Below are 18,368 nucleotides of genomic sequence, written 5' to 3' on the forward strand. Positions count from 1 at the left end.
GATCTGAGGGTTAAAAGTAGGTGGGGAGGTGGGCTGGAGCAATAGCACAGCAGGTAGGGCATTTGCCTTGTACTCGGCCGACCCAGGTTCAATTCCCAGTATCCCATATAGTCCCCTGAGCACCACCAGGGGTGATTCCTGAGTGCAGAGCCAGGAGTAACCCCTGTGCATTGCCAGGTGTGACCCAAAAAGCACTGTCACTGTCATCCCATTGTTCATCGATTTGTTTGAGTGGGCACAGTAACGTCTCTCAATGTGAGACTTATTGTTACTGTTTTTGGCATATCCTATACGCCATGGGTAGCTTGCCAGGTTCTGCTGTGCGGGTGCGATACTCTCGGTAGCTTGCCGGGCTCTCCAAGAGGGGTGGCGGAATCGAACACGGGTCGGCTGCGTGAAAGGTGAACGCCCTACCACTGTGCTATCGCTCCAGCCCACCCAAAAAGAAAAAAAAAAAGTAGGTAAGGGATATTCTTGGTAACCTTTCAGTATCAATATTGTGAACCACAATGCCCAAAAGGAGAGAGAAAGAGACAGAGAGAGAGAGAGAGGAAAAGCACCTGCCATAGAGGCAGGCAGGGGGTGGGGGGCTATGGGAGGGAACCTGGGGACACTGGTGCTGGGAAATGTACACTGGTGGAGGGATGGGTGTTGGAACACTGTATGACTGAAATCCAATCATAAACAGCTTTGTAATGGTCTATCTCACAGTGATTCAATTTTTTTTTCTTTTTGAGTCATACTCGGGGATGCTCAAGGGTTATCCTGGCTCTGCTCTCAGGAATTACTCCTGGCAGTGCTCAGGGGACCATATGGTATGCTGGGAATTGAACCCGGGGTGGCCACGTGCAAGGCAAATGCCCTATCCCCTGTGCTATCGCTCCAGCCGCTCACAGTGATTCAGTTTTAAGAAGTTTAAAAAAAGAAAGAAAGAAAACTTCAGCTTATCCAACATCAGGGATATACTCAAGACTGAGTCAGTTATTCCATTCCTTGACCTTCTGCAGAATACTGAGAGCCTTGAGAAGGGGTGGGGGTGGGGGACTGTATTTCTGCCTTTGGGTTTGGGTTTTCTTTAGGGAAGGAAAGGACCCCTCCACCACCCCCCATCCCCCCAAAATCTGGCCAGTCTGTGCTCAGGACCAACAGTGCTGGGGGCCACCAGGATTATACCTCGCTTTGCTTGGGTTGGGGGGGAAGGCGTGTAATGTGCTGCTGGGGATCAAAGTCTATTCATGAGCATGAGCAGAGGCACCCGGGACCCTCTTCCCAAGGGGTCATATTTGTAATCCAGTGCCCCTGGGGCTCCGGGCGTCCTAGGTCCATTGCTCAATAGCACCCCCTGGTGGTGAGCGCGCCACTCTTACTGGACTGTTGCCAACTTGGTCATCCAGAATGGAGCCTGGGAGAAAGCAGGAAGTAAGACCGAAGAGAATTCCACAAGGTGGCTTCCTCTCTCTGCCCTGTCTCCACAGGTTTCCCCAGTGCTGCGAGATTTCCTGGATCGGATGCTGGTGCGGGACCCCCAGGAGAGAGCCACAGCCCAGGAGCTCCTGGACCACCCCTTCCTGCTGCAGACGGGGCTCCCCGAGTGCCTGGTGCCCCTGATCCAGCTCTACCGCAAGCAGACCTCCGCCTGCTGAGCCCCCGGAGTGCGCCTGCGCCCACAAGCAGGGCCCCGGGCCGGGGCAGCCCGCCCTCCTGCCCCACTCTCAGTATTCTCTCTCCAAAGATGGAATGTGAACTCCCCCCTCCCGTCCCTCAGCCCACTGGGCCAGGCCGGACCTGTCCCCTCGGTCTCTCCCTCCCGAGTGACTGCCCAGCTGCCTTCTGCAGGGTGACCTTCGTATTTGCATAGGGATATTTCTAAGCGGCACCAGGACCAGAACTCCTGGCCTCTGAGGCCACTGCAGCAGAGGCTGCTGTGGTTTTTTTTAAAGGTTGCTGTGTCCCCCGCATCCCAGGCCACCCTTGAGGGCAGACCGCCTATCCGCACCATCATTCTCAGTCCAGCTCCGAATTCTGGGGTCCAAGGAGGGCCTCAGGGACGGTGTTCTTGGCCCAAATCCGTCTTTGGGTTTGCCACCTCAGGTTTGCCACCCTGAAGGCACAGCCCTCACCCCATCCCCATGCAGTGACCCCTTAGCCTGCTCCTGGGTGTCCACTGCCTGCTTGGACACTGGGGGTAGGGTGGGGGGGAGGGGGTTAGTGGGAGAAAGAGAAAGAATGGGGCCTGCAGTGAGGGAAGCCAGAGCCCCTCCCAGATGGGGAAAATGTGTGTGGTGTGCACGTCGTCGGAAGGTGACCCAACATCCCATCTCTGTTAGCCGTCCTGTCCTTCCCCCTCCCTCCCCCCCATGCCCCCACAAAGTTCTGCTTCCGGCCTGGGTAGCCCCGTCTGTCTTCCTGGTTGGGAGGTCTCCGTGGCTCGTCTCCAGCTCTGGGCCCAGGGAGGCTCTGTGTTTCTCCTGCACCCCGGAATCTAGCACTGGAGCCCAGCATGCAGGAGGGACAAGGGCGGGTTCCAGCTGGGAGCCTGAGCGCAGGAACCAGCATTCGGGGACCTGCTGTGCTTTTCAACGCCCTGGTCTAGGGGAGGTGATGGGCACCCCACTCGTGCAAACCATCTGCCCCTCCGCTGCCTCCTCAGACCTGTCTCCCCGTCCTCCGGCCTTCCGGGCCCCGGGGAGACAGGGAATGCCAGGGAAGAACTCCAGGTGTCTGGACCCTCTCCAGATGACATTTTTATTTCTGCTCCCTAGTGGACTGCTTTGGGGCAAAAGAAAAAAAAAGGACTTTTTTAAAAGAGTTTTAAAAACAAGTCTCTTCCCTAGAACCTTTTGTGAACTGTTTGCACTTGTGCCTGTTTTAAATTAAACTGAGTGTTCAAAGCCTCTGGCATTTCTGTGATCTCTGGGGCTGCAGCCAGGATATCTTCCATCTTCAAGCTAGACACCCTGTAGTGCAGGTTTGGGGGTGGAGGGGCCCTCTGGCCTCCCCGTGTGAACACCCCAGTTGGTCATTCTAGTGCACAGAAAACAGTTTCCTTGGCCACTGGGCCTGAGAAGAGGGAAACAGGAAGTGAAAGGGACTGACAGGGGCAGGGCTCCTCCCCAGGGGAGAAGAGCAGGGCCAGCAAAACCACAGGGACTTGATGCTGGTGGGGGGGGGGGAGGAGAGGTGACCTTTCCTGCTTCGGCTTCTGCCTCCCTCACCCGCCTTCACTCCTGCTCCTTCCAGTAACAGCAGGCTGCTTTGAGTGAGGAGGTGTGAGTGGGCAGGGCAGTAGCCGGAAGTCAAGAAGCCAGGGCTCCAGTCCAAGGGTGAGGGAAGTGCGGGAGGAAATTATCTTTAAACTGGCTCAGGGGCTGATTGCAGAATTTCCCTCCTCATCTCACTAAAATGAGTGATCATGCAGACCAGTTTGTGCTCACACAGCTTTCTTTCAGCTGGGGGTGGGAGTAGGGGCGGGGTGGGGGGAGGGGAGGGGGCAGAATGGGAGGGGCTCTGTGGGAGAGCCCTGAGGTCAGCCTGGAAGCTGGGGCAGGGATGAAGGCTGCCCCTCCAGCCAGCCCCCTCTCCCTCAGAAGCTCTGAGTGGCTGCAGAAGCAAAGAGAGGCCAGTTCTCACCACTGAATAATACTGGATTTATTAACTCTCCCAACGCGTTCTACAGTCCCTCAACCATGTCACTGCAAACGTGTGTGCGTGCTGTGTCGCTCCTATGTAGACCTGCTCTGAGCTTGAGTTTAGGATCCAGTGGCCTGGGGGGAGTCTTCACGACAACGATGTTGATGATGACGATGACGATGAAAGCAACAAGAGTTGGAACAGCAAACTATTTGGGGAAGTCTCTTCTAGAAGAGTGGAGAGAGCTAGAAGGGAGCCCAGCCTTGTCACCTGGGGGCTGAGGAGATTAGGAAATGGATGGCGGGGCTCCCTCCATCAGCACCGAACTGGGGGGGGTCGGGGGGGCAGAGAATCTGCAGAAATAGGGAGTCCTCCACACCCGATCCGGTCCAGGTGGGAAAGAGGTGCTGCCCTGTTGGGAAACCTCACTTTGGTTCCCCAAATAAAGAGACTCTGGCCGAGTCCAGGAAGCCTCTGTGGGCAGCACCTTTCTGTCGAGAGAGCCACGCAAACCTCAGGGCGTTTTTGAAGAAGCCAAAAACACTAGTATTCTTACACCATCAAAAAAACTTAATGGAAATTAAACACAGTTTAAAAGGAAGGAAGCGAGCAAGGGTTGGGGGGTGAGGTGTGGGGATCTTGGGTGTCTGATTATGCCCCATCCCACCCCAAACCCTCTCCCTGGCTTTTCTGGGGGGCTTAGATCCAATCCATCCCCCACCCAGCCTGTTGCGATTAAGGAGAGGCTGACGACTTGGGAGGAAGGAGAGCGGAAAGACTGAACCGCCCTAGAAACAAAAGCAAACCGCACCGGGAGGAAGCCGCATAATCAGCAGGTCCCGGGGTTCAAAAATCCCCAGGAGGGGCTTGGGCAGCTCCAGCTTTGCACAAGCCAGCAGGGGCGCCCAGGACCCCGCTTGACTGGAAAGTTCGTGGGGTTCCCAGTGAACGATCTGACTGCCACTCCCACATGCAAGTCTCTTGTTCGTGGTCCCCCTCCCTTCAAAACCACGAAATGACTTCAAGTATCCGGATTTAATAGACTACAAAAGGAAGAAGATTGCGGTGGGGGGGGGGGTAAATGTACACGGAGGGAGAAGCACACAGCGGTGATCCCACAGAAAACGCAGCATCTTAACTCGGAGTTCGCGCGCAGCGGAAACAGTGCCGCTCTGCCACCAGGGGGCACCAGAGATCACGTCCAGTATGGGGTGGGGTGGGGTAGGACCCTTCGGGAGCTGGACCAGGTGGAAGGATGGGGCAGAGAGTGACATGCCTAACCCCAAACTAAAGGAGACCCATTCCTCACCACCCAGGCTCCGTTTCTCGGCGCCAGGACCGATTTCTTTGGGGAGTGCGGCTCTGGGCAGTGCGCTTAGTGGTGAGAAGCCGTCCTCTCTTGCAAAGACGATTAGATGAACGTCTAAGCAAAGATGCAGGCCCTGGTGGGCGAGGGGCTGCTGGCTCGCCCCGCCCCACCACCGGGTGCACGAAAGCAGCGCGGGACGCGGGGCCGGAGCTGCCGGCGCTTCCGCGGGGCCCGGGGCAGGCGCTGACTCCGCAAGGCCGCCTCTACAGTCTCTGCCGGATGGACAGAGACGAGTGCCCCGGGCAGGGCGGGAGGGGCCCGAGGGCCGGGCTGCGCAAATGGCCCTTAACCACCTCGGCGGGGTGGCCTCTGACTCACTAATCGCCCCCGTTAATGAAGACGGGGCCGGCCCGGTCCGGGCGCGCGGCCGAGCAGGGGTCCTGGGTCTCCACCTCCAGCGTCCATCATCCGCCCTGCCCTCCATTAGCGGCCCAGCGAGGAGCAGGAGCCTTTGCCAGCCCCCCTCCCGGCTCTCTCCCGAGCGCGATGTAATTTAAACCGGGACCTGCGGCTCGTGTGGGCTCCCGACTCCCGCTAGCGAGCCGAGCCGCCGCTTAACGTGGCAAACACTTCAGTCAATTATCCCCCTCGCGGAGCTTCTATTTAAAGAGACATTGTCAGGTTCTTAAGCCTCGGATCAGACCTGCAGCTTTCTGCTTCCCATACAAAGACTCAATACACGAGCTCTTTGAGCACTGGAAGAATACAATTAAGCAAAACCTTCGCAAGCGTTCCACCCTGCAGGAGCACCCACGTGCGGGACCAGGAGCTTGGGAGGCGGTGGGGGTGGGAGAGTGCTAAGTCCTTTCCATTTCAGGCCTCTTGGGAGTGAGAGGATCCGGGATGGAAAGGGGCTGGAGGCCTTAGCAACTGAACACAGCCCTGAACACAGCCCAGCCCAGGCTGGCCCAGGCCACCGAGGTTGGATTGACCTGGACCATCACCACACATCACCTGTGAAGTAGGAGTTGAATTCTGGGTGGACCTCGGCAGAGGCAGATGGACCTGGAATTATCCAGAACCTTATTCTTGGGACTACTGGAATTCAACACCAGGGGCTCTGTCACCTCCATCCCTCAAATACGCTTTCATTGTCTTGAGGCAGGAGTTTCTCAACACCCCCCCTCCAAATAACCAAACAAGCAAAAAAAAAAAAAAAAAAAAAACCTTAAATCTCCATTTCTTTTCCCCATCAGCCCTCCTGTTGAGAAAGGCTCTGAGACTGGTGTCTACGTTCCCTGTCTCCAACACGAACAGGAAACTGACTTAGGTCTGGGCTACAAAACAGGAGGTGCCAAGGCTTTTTGTTCCCCCTTCTGCCTGCCCTGGGAAGGGAACCAGGCAGGAGCCAGCAGGACTCAGGGCTGAGTCCTAGGGCTGAAGGTACGGGTTTAGGAGTGGGGGGGCGTCTAGCTTCCAAGCTTAAAAAAAAAAAAAAAGCTATAGCCTGTGGAACCAGCGTTCTAGTGCTCGCCTTCCGGGAAAGGAAAGGCAGAGATAGCGGAGGATACGACAAGCACACACAAACACAAAAAGAAGTGACAGGGCTCCCTTTCAGAGAGAAGGCCTCCTGCCTTGGCAGTGGGGCAGGTTCTGGGCTGACTGGTGGGGAACTGCCACAAGAGTCGAGGGGCCTGGAAGAGAAACCCCAGCGGGGCAGCGGCTGGAGGGTGATGGGTTGCAGCGCCGGGTGTCCACGCCATTTACCGCTGAGCGTGCGGCACTACGGCCTCCGTGCCCTCCTGCAACTGCCCCGGCGCCGCCGGCTCGGGTAGAGCGTTGGCCTCCGCCTCGGGGCCGCCTTCCGAGCTGGGTGCATCACCCACCAGGCTGGGGATGTCTGGGGCGGTGGAACGTCGGCGCAAACCCAAGCGGCCGCAGCCAGAGCCGCCCTCGGGGTGGGGGCTAAGGCCGATAGGGGCTTGCGCTAAGGTTGGGGGCAAACCCTCTAGCACCTCATGCGAACGCCACCTCCCGGAGCCCTGGGGCGAGTTGGGATGGGCCAGCAGGGCTCCCGCCCGCAGTCGGGCCGCCTCCTCCTCGGTCACGGCGCCCAGTGCCAGGCTCATGCTCCGGCCCAGCTCGGGGCGCTCGCCGCCCTGCGCCCGGTGTCGTCCGGAGCTCTTGCCCCCCGAGCCGGCGTCGCCGCCGTGGCCGTGGCCGTGGCCGCCGGCCGCTCGCGCAAAGCGCGCCAGGAGAGGTCGCGGCAGGCGGCGGGGACTGGGTCGTCGGCGCTCGGGGCTGGGCGCGGGAGCCGGGCGGCCAGGGGGGCTGTCGGAGTTGGAGCCCCGGGCCGCGGCCGCCGCAGCCGCGCGGCCCCAGGGCCCGGTGAGCGCCTGCACGCAGGTCCCGTGGCCGCGGGAGGCGGCCAGCTGCAGCGCCGTGAGGCCCGCGCGGTTGGTGCGGTCGAGGCGCAGCCCGAGGCGGCGGAAAGAGCGCACCAGGAACTCGAGGACCGCCCCGTGGCCGCACGCCGCCGCCCACATCACCGGGCTGTTGCCCGCCGAGTCGGCCGCTTCGGGGTCGCCGCTGAACTGCACCAGGAGCTGCACGGCGTCCAGGTGGCCGCGCTCGCACGCCAGGCTGAGCGCCGTGCGGCCGCGTTCGTCCCGCAGGTTCACGGCCGCGCCCTGTTCCAGCAGGAGCCGCACGAAGCGCGCGCGCAGCGCGGGGTCCGGCAGCCCCACGGCCACCATGAGCGGCGTGCGGCCCTGCTCCGCGCGGCAGTCGATGATGCTGCGGTCCAACGCGTCCAGCACGAAGCGGGCCAGGTGCACTTTGCCCGCCTGCATGGCCTCCAGGAAGGTGCGCGTCCCCGCGCGGGGGCACAGGTCCTTGGGCTTGAGCATGGCCCCGGCCGCCGCGCCCAGGCGGCCCGGCAGCTCCGCACGGGGGCGCCCCTGTTCCCGCACCCCACCCGGCTCCGGCCGCCGCGGGTGCTCAGGTGCGGCTCCCTCGGCACGTGGGCGGCAGCGGCCCAGGGTCCCGGGCGGCCCACTCTCGTACCCGTGCGGCTCCAGCTGCCCCGCCGCTCCCGGGCCGCGAGCCCGGTGGCTCGCCGCTCCTTCCTCGGGCTGCCCGCCTGGAGGTGTCGGCTTCTCGCGACCGGGAGCTCGGCGCCCGGCGCGCCCCGGAGACGACGGAAGCCGAAGCTGGGTGGGGGGAGCCCCCCACCTCCTGGTGGTCCCGTCGCTTTCCCCCACGTCTGGCGCCTGTCAGTCCCGCATGGCTCGGAGCCGGGCCCCGCACCCGCACCCCTGCTGAGACGGTGGCGTCCGCCGTGCGCGCCTGCCTCCAGCCCCGGCGGGGAGCGCCGCTCGTCAAGCTCCTCCGCCTCCTCCCCTCGAGCGGGGGCCGGGCCACGCCAGGGCGCTTGCTCCTTCCTTGGGGGGCTCAGAGGCGCGGGAGCCACCGCCCGCCGGGGGTACCTGGCTTTATAGCCTCGGGGGTCTCCATGGCGATGGCTCCCGTGGTAGCGGGGCTGAGCCGTCAGGGCGAGAAGCGCAGGCGATGGGGAGCCCGCCCCTGACCTCCACCCCTTCGTGGGCCACGAAGTCGGGGAGCGGCACCTCCTCCGCACTCCCCTGGGGCTGCGGCGGCAGTTGCGGGGCGGTGGCGGGGGCTGCTTCGCCGGGATGGGGGGGGGGTGGGGGCACTTGATCCAACCAATCCCCAAGTCCCAGTCTTCTCTGCCCGCCTTCCGCCCCCACCAGAGTCGGCGCTCCGGGCTCCTTAGAAACTGGCGGGACCTCGGGCCGTCGGGGGGGAAACTGAGGGTCGCCCCCCAACGGTGCGGGTGCAAAGCAAAAGAGACCCCCTTGGGGGCAGAACTGGATCCACCAACTAGGGGGAGGAGGGTGGAAGCAAAAGGAAGTGGGAGTCACTGGGGGTGGGGGTACCTGCGCCGCGCGCGGGTTGGGGGCGCGCAGTCTGGCTGGGAACTGCCGCTTGAGGTGTAGCGAATCGCGCACTCACAATTGTTCCCCGCGCACACACGCTCGCTGGGAGCGGGGGTGGGGCAGAGCGTGCGCTCGGCTAGCAGACGTTTGCAACCCCAACAGCGCGCCGCCCCGCAGCCGCCGAGCTGCAAGAGCAGCGAAGACTTGGTGGCCAAGATGCTGAGCGCTGCACCCGAGTTAGCAACTCCCTGGCGGCGCTCCAGGATTCGCCGCCACCCTCGGAAAAAGCTAGGGGCACACGCCCCTCTCCACGTCTTCTTCCTGACCACACCCCCAGACCAAGGATTCACATCCTGACCACTAGCTGACCACTTCAGAGTGGAAGAAGAACGCGAGAGAGTCAGGAGATGGTATGGGAGGGGGGGAAGCAACTTCACGGCTCCAGGCTGAGGGTAGGAGATGGAGAGGCGGGGAGTGGGCAGGCAAGGATGGATGCAGTTTAGGGCACCCCTAGGCTAATGCAGGTGCCAAGGTGTGTCGGGTTGCAATAGTTATTGGTAAAGTAAGAAGGGAGTTGGGAATCAACTACAGTATTTATTGAGGCTTTTATGAGCCTGTGACTGCGTTCCTAGGTTGGGAAATAGAGGCAGAAGTGGGTTTCTAGATGCGAGAGACCTCGAACAAGAGAACCAAGGCCAGAATTTCTAAAGATGGGATAATCTCTGAGGCTGAACACCTCGAACCCAGCCCATGACAAAAATCATTGGAGCACAAGATGAGGGGGGGGGGAGGCGGCGGCAGTCGGATCTGCTGAAGGATGGGACTCTTGAGATCTAGGATGGGGGATGGGAAATAATGAGGAGGGGGCTGGGGATGTAGCTCAGTGGCTGAGCACGTGTCTGGAATGTGTCTGGCCCAGGGTTCCATCCCCTGTGGCACAAAAGATAAGTTCCACACTGGACTACTGCATGGGTTTGGGGGGGAGGGGTGCTCCCAAGGGAGCTCAGGAGGCCTGAGATCAATCAGTCCCAGTGATTCTCTGCCAGCTGGCAGAGGACCTTTCCTCAGGGCTCTGTGCTCAGGGCCCACACCCAGCCGTGTTTTAGCGAATCATGTGTTGCCTGGGGTTGAGCCACCATCAAGACATGCACCTTAGCCCTTCCCTATGCTCTCTCCAGGAAGAAAGCATTTTGGGTTTGGCTTAAGGAGACCCGGCTTTGCAGGAGTGAGGCCGCAAGTTCCACCCACACACCTGCACCTGATGGTAGCAGCAGTGCGGCTGGGGGCCCACAGGGCTACAGTACAGTATATGGTGTCCATAACAAACTGCCATCTCAGGCCAAGTCTGTCCCACCCCGCCCTGACAGCCAGCAACAACATCCACAGAAAGAGAGGGAAAAGAGAAGAGCAAGAGAAACACACACTTTCAAGGGCCAGGGGTGGGTCTGCTTTCAGGGTCCCTTCCTACAAGGGATGGGAAGTTAAGGGAAGAACAAAGGTGCTTTCAGCATAGACCGGAAGCTTGGCTACCAGGGGCGACCCGGGGAGGTCCAGGATACTGGCCTCTACAGCAGGACAAAGGCCTGGAACTGCCCAAGTGGCAAGGTAGGCTTACGGCCCTGTTCCCTGAGCTGCTCGCCTCTTTCAGGCACCCAGACTCCCAGGACCGGGCCCCCAGGTGGGGAGGTGACAGTCAGGGAGCAGGGGCTCCCCTTTCCCGCACCCCTCTGTCCTGGTGGAGCAGGCTCGTTCCTGCACAGGGGCTGGCCACCTGCGTGCACTGTGGAGTCTCTGTTTTTCATTTCATATTCCTCTTCCCCTCCCCTTGTTATAGTGTTGGAGACCAGGGGTTGTGCTGCACACTGGGTTGTGGTGTACCAGGCATCACACACTGGGTTATGGTGCCAAGGATTGCGCCCACAGATCCGGGGACTGCATCAGGGGCAATGTGGGGTGGTGGTGGGGATCAAACTTATGACCTCACACAGTAAAGCAGGCACTCTTGGGGAGGGCCCGCCCTGAGCCCTCTTTCTGTATTATTTTTTTTGGGGGGGGGCTGTCACACCTGGAGATGCTCATGGGTTACTCCTGACTCTGCACTCAGGAACTATTGCAGGCAGTGCTCAGGGGATAATTAGGAGATACTGGGATCAAACCCAGGTCAGCCACATGCAAGGCAAATGCTCTACCCTCTGTACTATTGCTCCGGCCCTCTTTTTTGTATTCTTTAGTCCCTTGCTCATGCTTAGCCGACATTCTCTCCCATTGTCACAGAAAGAGCGCTCTGCTTAACATCAGTCTGAGGCATTTATCAGCCCGACCACTACAGGCTGCCATATTCCCTGCACAATGCGGCTGGTAGCACTGGCCCTGCCCGCTTCACTCAGATTCCAGCAGGAGTGTCAGGGAGGGCATTACTGCTTGCCAGAGTGCAGAAAACCCAGACTTCCAGGTTCCAGGCCCCAGATCTCTACTCTGCCCCCCATATAGATGGGCACAGGACTCAGCTGTTCCTTTGTGACTCAATTTCCCTTTTCTGCAGCACAAGGAAAAGTGTTTTCACCTCTTCCTTGGTGTTTGTTATTTTGGTTTGGGGGCCACCCTGGTACTTCTCAGTGGCTACTCACTGTCCAGTGCTCAGCAGTATAGAGAAGATCACATGGGTGCTGGGGATCGAACCCAGACCTCGCACATGAGATGCCCGTGTACAAGCCCTTGGAGCCATCACCCCACCTGCTTTCTCCTCTTCTCGGTTGCCAGGGCCAGGGGAGGGGATAGCCTGGGATTCTGGCTGAGGTAACAAGTCAAGGCAGGACCACCCCACATGGGGACAGAAGAGAGGGGCGATAGCAGGGTCAGGAACAGGCACTCTGTGGCCTCTGAGGAGCACTGCCCGGCTCCCTGAGGAGAGGGTTTGGGGGAGCAGGCTGGGGTAAGACCCGCCGAGGCTTCGTCTAACAGCGGGTGCCATGCTGAGGACTGTCTGGAAGGAGCAGCCAGTTCCATTGGGCCCAGCTGCGGTGGGACGGGGGTGGCATTGGGTCTCAGGCCCCAGAGCCTTTGCTCTGACTTCCCTGTGGGCTCAGTATGTTCTGAACAGGAAAGAAATAGCAGAGCTGAAAAAAAGCTGAGACTTCGCTGCACAGCACAGAGGCAGCCGGAATTAGAAGCTGTCGCTGAGGGAGCCGAGGGCTGACAGGAGACGGAGCCCAGGCAGGCAGGGGCAGGCCCCCAAGTCTCCTCCCTGCCCCCCCACAGAGCTGCCTGAAGGGGGGGCGGGGGGCGGTGCTGGCTGGCAAAGGGCTTCCTCTGGGGTGGGCAGGCAGCAGCAGTCTCTCACTCTGTCTGCAGCTGCCCCCAGCAGGCCCCCTGCTTTCCTCCTCAAGTGTCACCAGCCCCCTCACCCTGTCACGTTGCAGCCGCTCAGCAGGGCTGGGCCCGGTGGCACGTGGCTGGCTGGGAGATGGGAGATCTGCTAGGAAGGGGGGGGAGTAGGGGGAGGGCTGAGTCAGCAGGGGACGCTGGCATCTGAGTCAGCAATGGGCTGGGGAAGGAGGGCATCCACACGGGGGAAACTGAGGCACGTCCAGGAGCAGTCAGGCAGCCTGGCTGCAGCCCCAAGAGAGTCAGCAGGAACGGAACTCAGGTGCCCTTCACCTGCCTGGTGCCTGCCCTCCCTTTGCACATCCCCAAGGGCCCTGAAACTCTGGAGAGTTCCAGAGGATTCTCTACCCTTAAAAACATTTCCCCCCTTCGAGAACAGAAAGGTGGGGGGTGGCACTCTAGGCCTGATCCCATGGGAATCCCCCCACCAACCTCCCTGGCTTCAGAGTGGTGTCCCGGGCCAGGCCTGGAGTCTCTAATCTAGGGGGAGGCGGCTTCTCCCCCAGCACTCAGGGGACAAAGCTGCCCTGACAGGGAGCTCGGGTCTCTGCTCACTGCGCCTGGGCCAGTCCCGTGCCCTGGGTCTCAGTCCTTACCCTGACATGGCTCTCCCTGGGGTCCGCTGATGGAGACCGGCATGGTTCCAGCTGTGGCTGTGGCTCTGGGGGTCCCACCCTCGTGTGTGCAGGCTGAGAATGACCGGCCTGCCTCACCAGGCATGGCCCAGCAGCAAGCCTCCCCAAGGCCAGGCACCCAGTGGGACTGGAGGGAGGGGGGAAGGGCCGGGGGAGTCCTGTTTGTTTTCGGAAGGCACAGGTGCTTGCAGCAATGGCCTGTGCCGGAACTCTCTGGAAAGAAAACAGCCTCTTCCTAGAATCAGCCTTCGCCCGTGCGCACTGGGATTCAGGACCCAGCTGTCCTGGGATCACAGTGTTGGGATTCGCACGAAAGCTCACTGTATCTGGTCTGCCTAGGGGCAGGGGGAAAGGAGGGGAGCAGGGGAGAGGGGCTGCTGAAAGCCTTCAAGTCCCAGAGAAGAGAGGAGGCCCCTGTGCACCCAGCACTGCTGATGCTGTCGCTGTGGCCTGGGGGTGGGCCAGAAGGCCCCCATCGCGGGGGTTGGGCAGGGTGACATCCTTTTTCCAGTGGTTGTGGCCTGGGGTGAGCCGAAGGAAAAGGGGTTCCTCCTCACAACCAGAGGCAGTACGACCCCTGCGTGCCAAGGGGCGGGGGGAGGGCTGCAGCCAGGTTCTGCTCCCTGCAGCTCCCCCCCACCCCCAACCCACTTCATCCAGGGGCCACACTCCTCCCTGGCCCCATTTCTTAGTTCTAAAAGGGAGCCCTGGCTTAGGCCCGAAATAGGGGGACTTGGTTGTTGAGGATTAAGAAGGAGAAGAACAAACAAACATCACAGACTCCGAAGAAAGGAAAGGAAGCTGGCCGGGCAGGCAGCCAGCCTCGGGTGCGAGCTAGGAAAGGGGCGAGCCGGGCTTAGGAGAGGAGAGTACCCACAAGGCCATTCTTCTCCCCCCAGCACCATATTCGTGGGGGGCAGGAGGACACGGACTGCAAGGCGGAAGATGGGACCCGGAGGCCTCCAGTCTTCCCTCCCGCCCCACCAGTGGTGCCTGCGCGGAACTCCACTTCCTCCCTGGAGGGCTGGGTCTGCCACCCTGAGCCCTGGCACAGAGCCTGGCACGACTTTTCAGTACCCCGCAGGGCGGCATGGAGTGCCAGGCTCTTCCTTCCACTCCTGCCACATGAGAGGGACCCTGGGAGTGCGGGGGGCGGGGAGCCGGGTCAGCTCTCTGCTCCCAGGATGGAGGTTCGTGGGGGAGGGCAGCTTTGGGGGCACTCTCCTGCCCAGAGCCTGGCCCACCCCTGGCATGTGCCCCCTGACCCGAGTGGGGTCAGCATCTTGCTCCCTTAGTGTCTTTAGTGTCCTCTGAGGATTCCTTCTTGCTCTCCTCACTTGAAGATAGAGATGGGGCATGGGAGGGGTGGGAGGCCGCCAGAGAGGCCCCGAGGTGCCCACAGCCTCCCTCTGGGCTGGCCGTGAGGCTGCCGAGGGGCCCGTGGCCAGGGGGTGTGGGGGACTGAGCATTCCTGCAGAGTCTGGGGGCATCAGAAACGGCTCTCCTGGGAGTCGGCCTCTGCAGAGGGCAGGTCCTGCTCCATCAACTCCAGGGAGGCCCCCCGGGGTCTTCCAGGCTTGCTGCCTGCCTCGGAGGGGAAGCATGTTCTCAGTGACTCTTTCACCTCGGCCTCCAGGCCCGCCATCCTGGCTGTGTACTCCGCCAGCGCCTCCTTCTGGAACTGGGGAGGGGCAGGAAGGGGGCATCCCCTGTCAGAAGGGGCCACCTGTGTACCCCCTTCCACTAGACAGTGGATCAAGGACATGCCCAGCCTGCTTAGAGTCAGAGGGGAGATGGGGGCAGTGGAAACCACTCGAGAGCCTCTCCAGGTCAAGAGCCTGCAGAATGGCCTCATTTGAAAACACTCCAGGATCTTTTAAGAGTCAGAGCCTGTGACCCCTCCCGACCTCCGCGTGGTCGCTGGGGGCTGTGGGGGCACCCCCTGTCACCTGGTTTTCCATCTCCCGGATCTGCTCCAGGCAGGCCGCCTGCTTCTCCTCTAGCTGCTCCTGGTGGCGTTCCAGGTTCACAGTCATCTGGGCAGGAAGGAGGCTGGTCACCAGCCGGCCAGGCCATGGATGGGAGCCAGCCACAGTCCCAGTGCAGCTGACCAGCCCTGAGGCTATACACAGTCTTTCGTCTGTTATTATGGCGCCAGGGATCATCCCCCGGGTTTTGTGCTCGCAAGGTACCTGCTTGGCTGCTCCCCCAACCCGACCCACTCCCCTCCCCCTGCCCAGCCCTGGACAAACTTGTTTGTTTGTTTCTGGGTCACAACTGTATTCAGGGCTTACTCCTGGCTCTGTGCTCAGGGTCAAGGCAATGCCGGGGATCAAAACTCTGTTGGCCATGTGCAAAGCAAGCGCCCTACACACTCTTACTCTGGCTCCAGCCCCTGGATGAGTTCTTTAAGCTCTGAACAACTTCTGTTGTTGCTGGTTGTCGATTACCCTGCAGTGAAGGACTCTATATGTCCACCTTCACTCTACCACCCCAAGAGGTGACCTTGGGGGCCCCTGTTCGGTGCCAGGTCAGCCACATGCAAGGCAAACGCCTTGCCTCCTCCTCTCTCCCCAGCTCTGGAAGGTTTCTAAAGGTTCTAAGATGGGGGGGAGTAGTCCCTGTAATGCTGGTCTGGGGAGGGTGGTGCTTACTGGAAGCAGCCGCTTAGTGCCTGGTGTGGGGTCAAGCAGGCTCAGGACTTGGGAGGGAGGGAGCAGCACAGCAGCCTTAGCCCCATCCTCACGGGACTGTCCTTCCCCTTAGGCTTCTTCTGAGCCTCAGGAAGCCCCCCTCACTCCCATCATCGGCTTGCCCTGGCAAGGCATTCCCACGCACACATACAGCTGGCCAGAGACAGACCCCTTGAGGTGGGGACCCCAACAGCCCCACACAGAGGCCGGAGCACCAGGCTCACCAAAGGCCTCCCTGTCCAGGGAAGGCCTCAGTCAACCCTCGCTGTACAGATCACACCACCTATACGGGTGGAGGAAAGCTCTGGGGCAGACAGATGGACAGACAGACAGAGGAGACAGTTCCTACCTGCTTGAGCACCTGCACCACCTCCTGAATGTGTGAGTTGTTAATCTCTCTCTTCAGCCTGGTAGGGAGATCATGTCAGAGTGGGCAGGACCCCCCAAGAATCTGCTCAGGGTGTCTGCTGCATGAACAACAGCAGGATGGGGGGGGGTCTGCTACGGGGGCAAACAGGGTCTGAAGGTTCACTGGGAGCTGGGGTGCCTGAGGGAAGATGTCTCCCCTAAAACACTCATCCATCGAGCTGGGACTGGGGGCAGAGCGGGCAGCCGCTGTGCTAAGGCTCAGCTTCCCCCTGCATGGAGCCATCCGGCCGCTAAACTCTCTCTGCTCAGACTCTTGGCGCCAGGACTTGTCACGGATCCAGATGAGAGAGGCACTTTGAAAAGCCCCGCGGGGACAGGCACCTTTGTGAGAGGACACTCAGGACCCCGGGGAAGGCAGGCGGGTGCCCCCAACTGCAGCGGTTTGGTGGGGGGCCGGAATGGGTCCTGGGAATGGGCACCAGGAGGACCCTCCTCACCTCTCCTGGGCCATCTTGTCCGAAGTGACCTTGATCATGGCCTGGATCCTCTCCAGCCTCTTGGCCTCCAGCTTTTTCTTTGTGGCTTTGGTATCACTGGGGAGAGAAGTATTGGGGAGCTATTTGGGGGGGGGGGTGCGGAAGTCATGCTCGCGGGAGGGCTGGGGTGGAGGGGGGGGAGTCCTACGTCTGCAGCGTCCCCTTGAGGTTCTTCAGCTCTGCGGCCTGCCTTGCCCGTGCCAGCTCCAGCATTTTGGCTGTTTGCTGCAGGGGAGAAACGGGTGTGGGTGGGGGCTGAGCGCAAGGCCCTTGGCCGTGGAGGAGGGCGTGGTGCCTGCCCGGCCCTGGCACCTCGGCCACGTGGTTCTCGCGGAGCTTCCGCACGCGGTCGTGCTGCGCCTCGCCCAGCCGCAGCAGCTCCTGCTCCAGCCGGCCCTGCAGCTCCCGCACGCGTGCGTCCGCGCCTTCGGGGCCCTCCGGGGCGTCCGGGGACTCCTGGGCCTGCAGCGCCCTGCGGAGGCCACCCACGTGCACGCAGTCAGGCCCTGAGCGCGGGTTCCGCGCTTGCGCCCCTGTGCACGCGCGCCGCCGACAACAGGCCCCTCTCACCTCTTCTTGCGCGAGTCCTTGTCCGGGCCGGCCCTGCGGCCCCCAGCGCTGCCCGGCGGGCCCAGCTCGGCCGCGGCCCGCTGCAGCAGCTCCTGCCTGCGCGCCTCCCCGCGCCGCTGCACCTCGCGCAGCTCCTTCTCCTGCCGCCGCTGCAGCTTCACCATGTCCTTCAGGGCACGCAGCTCCTCCAGGCTGGCCGTCTGCGGCTCTTATGGGGGGACCCCGTGAGGCGCCGAGAGCCCCCAGCCCACCCATCCGCGTCCTGCCCCGCTCGGACTAGGCATGTCTTACCTGCAGCTGGCTTGCTGGCCAGCTTGCTGACCTCTTCCCTGGCAACGGCCCCCGCTGCTGCAAAAGGCAGAGCGTGGGCCCTGGGGGAGGGGGTGTCCCCTTATCTCAGATGGGTCTCTCCCTGTCCCGGCTCCCCCGCCCACACCATGGCTTGTCTAGGGTCCCTGCAGAGCACAGGGGTAGCTCTGATGTCCCAGACCCCAAGTGCAGCAAGCTGGGGTGCACCAGCAGAGCAGGGTGCCCCTGGAGAGGTGGAGGCACTGGCCGCACGTACCTGCTGACCCATTGCTCCTCGGGGCAGCAGCCCCATTGCCTGGAGCCACAGCTGGGCTGCCCACAGGAAAGGACATCTGTGTGGGGAGGACAGGTCAGCCCTGCCCGCTCAGGGTCCCAGGCACACCTTCTTCCCCGACTTCCCACACCCAAGGCAAAGTTGGGGCCGGGGGCAGTAGCGGTAGGGGTGTGGCACACGGACCTCAGGCCCATCTCCCATGGCAGCCTTGAGCTTCATAGACTTCTTGTCGTGGGCATTGAAGAACTTGATGGGGTTGGCCAGGGCCACGGTGAGATCTGGGGGCAGCAGTGCAGTGAGAGAACAGCATGGGCACCCTCCCCACTGCCCGGAGTGGGGGGCTCCTACCGGCCAGGGTGTCGGGCACGTAGTCCTTCATCTCCAGGAGGACAAAGAGTGCAGGCATGGTGAGGGGCATGTTGCTCTCACTGTGCAGACACAGGTGGTGGTACCCTGCGGGATCAGGGCCGCGTGTCAGAGTCTGCGGCCAGAGGCCTGGTCCAGCCCGGAGCCCTGCCGGCCACACGGGTGAGGACAGACACCTTCAAAGCTCTGAGAACTTCCTCCTGTGCTCAGGGCTCACTCCTTACTCCGTGTTCGCGGTGTTGGGGGCGCCGGTGTGCGAACCAGGGTCAGCCTTACCCGGCACGCTCCTTCGTGAGTTGGAGGGTGAAGGGAGGTAACTACATCTACCTCACAT

At 61.4% G+C, this 18,368-nt stretch overlaps 3 protein-coding genes across 6 annotated transcripts in view; 1 reads left to right on the forward strand and 2 right to left on the reverse strand.

Moving 5' to 3' along the window:
• PAK6 (p21 (RAC1) activated kinase 6) overlaps positions 1-2,893 on the forward strand; it is a 40,263-nt gene extending 37,370 nt beyond the window's left edge. For all 3 annotated transcript variants that reach the window (XM_055131471.1, XM_055131472.1, XM_055131470.1), the window contains one exon: positions 1,476-2,893. In XM_055131471.1, coding sequence (XP_054987446.1) covers positions 1,476-1,643 — 168 coding nt within the window. In that variant the 3' untranslated portion in view covers positions 1,644-2,893. The remainder of the gene's footprint in view (positions 1-1,475) is intronic.
• A 1,753-nt stretch (positions 2,894-4,646) lies between these two features.
• Positions 4,647-8,580, reverse strand: ANKRD63 (ankyrin repeat domain 63). Its single transcript, XM_055129864.1, has one exon. It carries the CDS (start codon positions 7,846-7,848, stop codon positions 6,703-6,705), a length of 1,146 nt encoding a protein of 381 aa, XP_054985839.1. The 5' UTR covers positions 7,849-8,580; the 3' UTR covers positions 4,647-6,702.
• Positions 8,581-9,478: 898 nt separating this feature from the next.
• Positions 9,479-18,368, reverse strand: part of PLCB2 (phospholipase C beta 2) — a 40,074-nt gene continuing 31,184 nt past the window's right edge. Inside the window, exons 24-34 of one of the 2 annotated variants that reach the window (XM_004609767.2) lie at positions 18,017-18,121; positions 17,852-17,946; positions 17,651-17,726; positions 17,377-17,433; positions 17,086-17,293; positions 16,828-16,987; positions 16,664-16,740; positions 16,477-16,572; positions 15,960-16,017; positions 14,867-14,953; positions 9,479-14,598 (exon numbers count right to left, since the gene is read on the reverse strand). In XM_004609767.2, the coding sequence (XP_004609824.2) occupies positions 14,407-14,598; positions 14,867-14,953; positions 15,960-16,017; positions 16,477-16,572; positions 16,664-16,740; positions 16,828-16,987; positions 17,086-17,293; positions 17,377-17,433; positions 17,651-17,726; positions 17,852-17,946; positions 18,017-18,121 (1,211 nt within the window). In that variant the 3' untranslated portion in view covers positions 9,479-14,406. The remainder of the gene's footprint in view (positions 14,599-14,866; positions 14,954-15,959; positions 16,018-16,476; positions 16,573-16,663; positions 16,741-16,827; positions 16,988-17,085; positions 17,294-17,376; positions 17,434-17,650; positions 17,727-17,851; positions 17,947-18,016; positions 18,122-18,368) is intronic. The other variant, XM_055129863.1, reaches the window with a different exon arrangement.

This window comes from Sorex araneus, chromosome 3 (genome assembly GCF_027595985.1).
Source record: "Sorex araneus isolate mSorAra2 chromosome 3, mSorAra2.pri, whole genome shotgun sequence".
Lineage (NCBI taxonomy): Eukaryota > Metazoa > Chordata > Mammalia > Eulipotyphla > Soricidae > Sorex > Sorex araneus.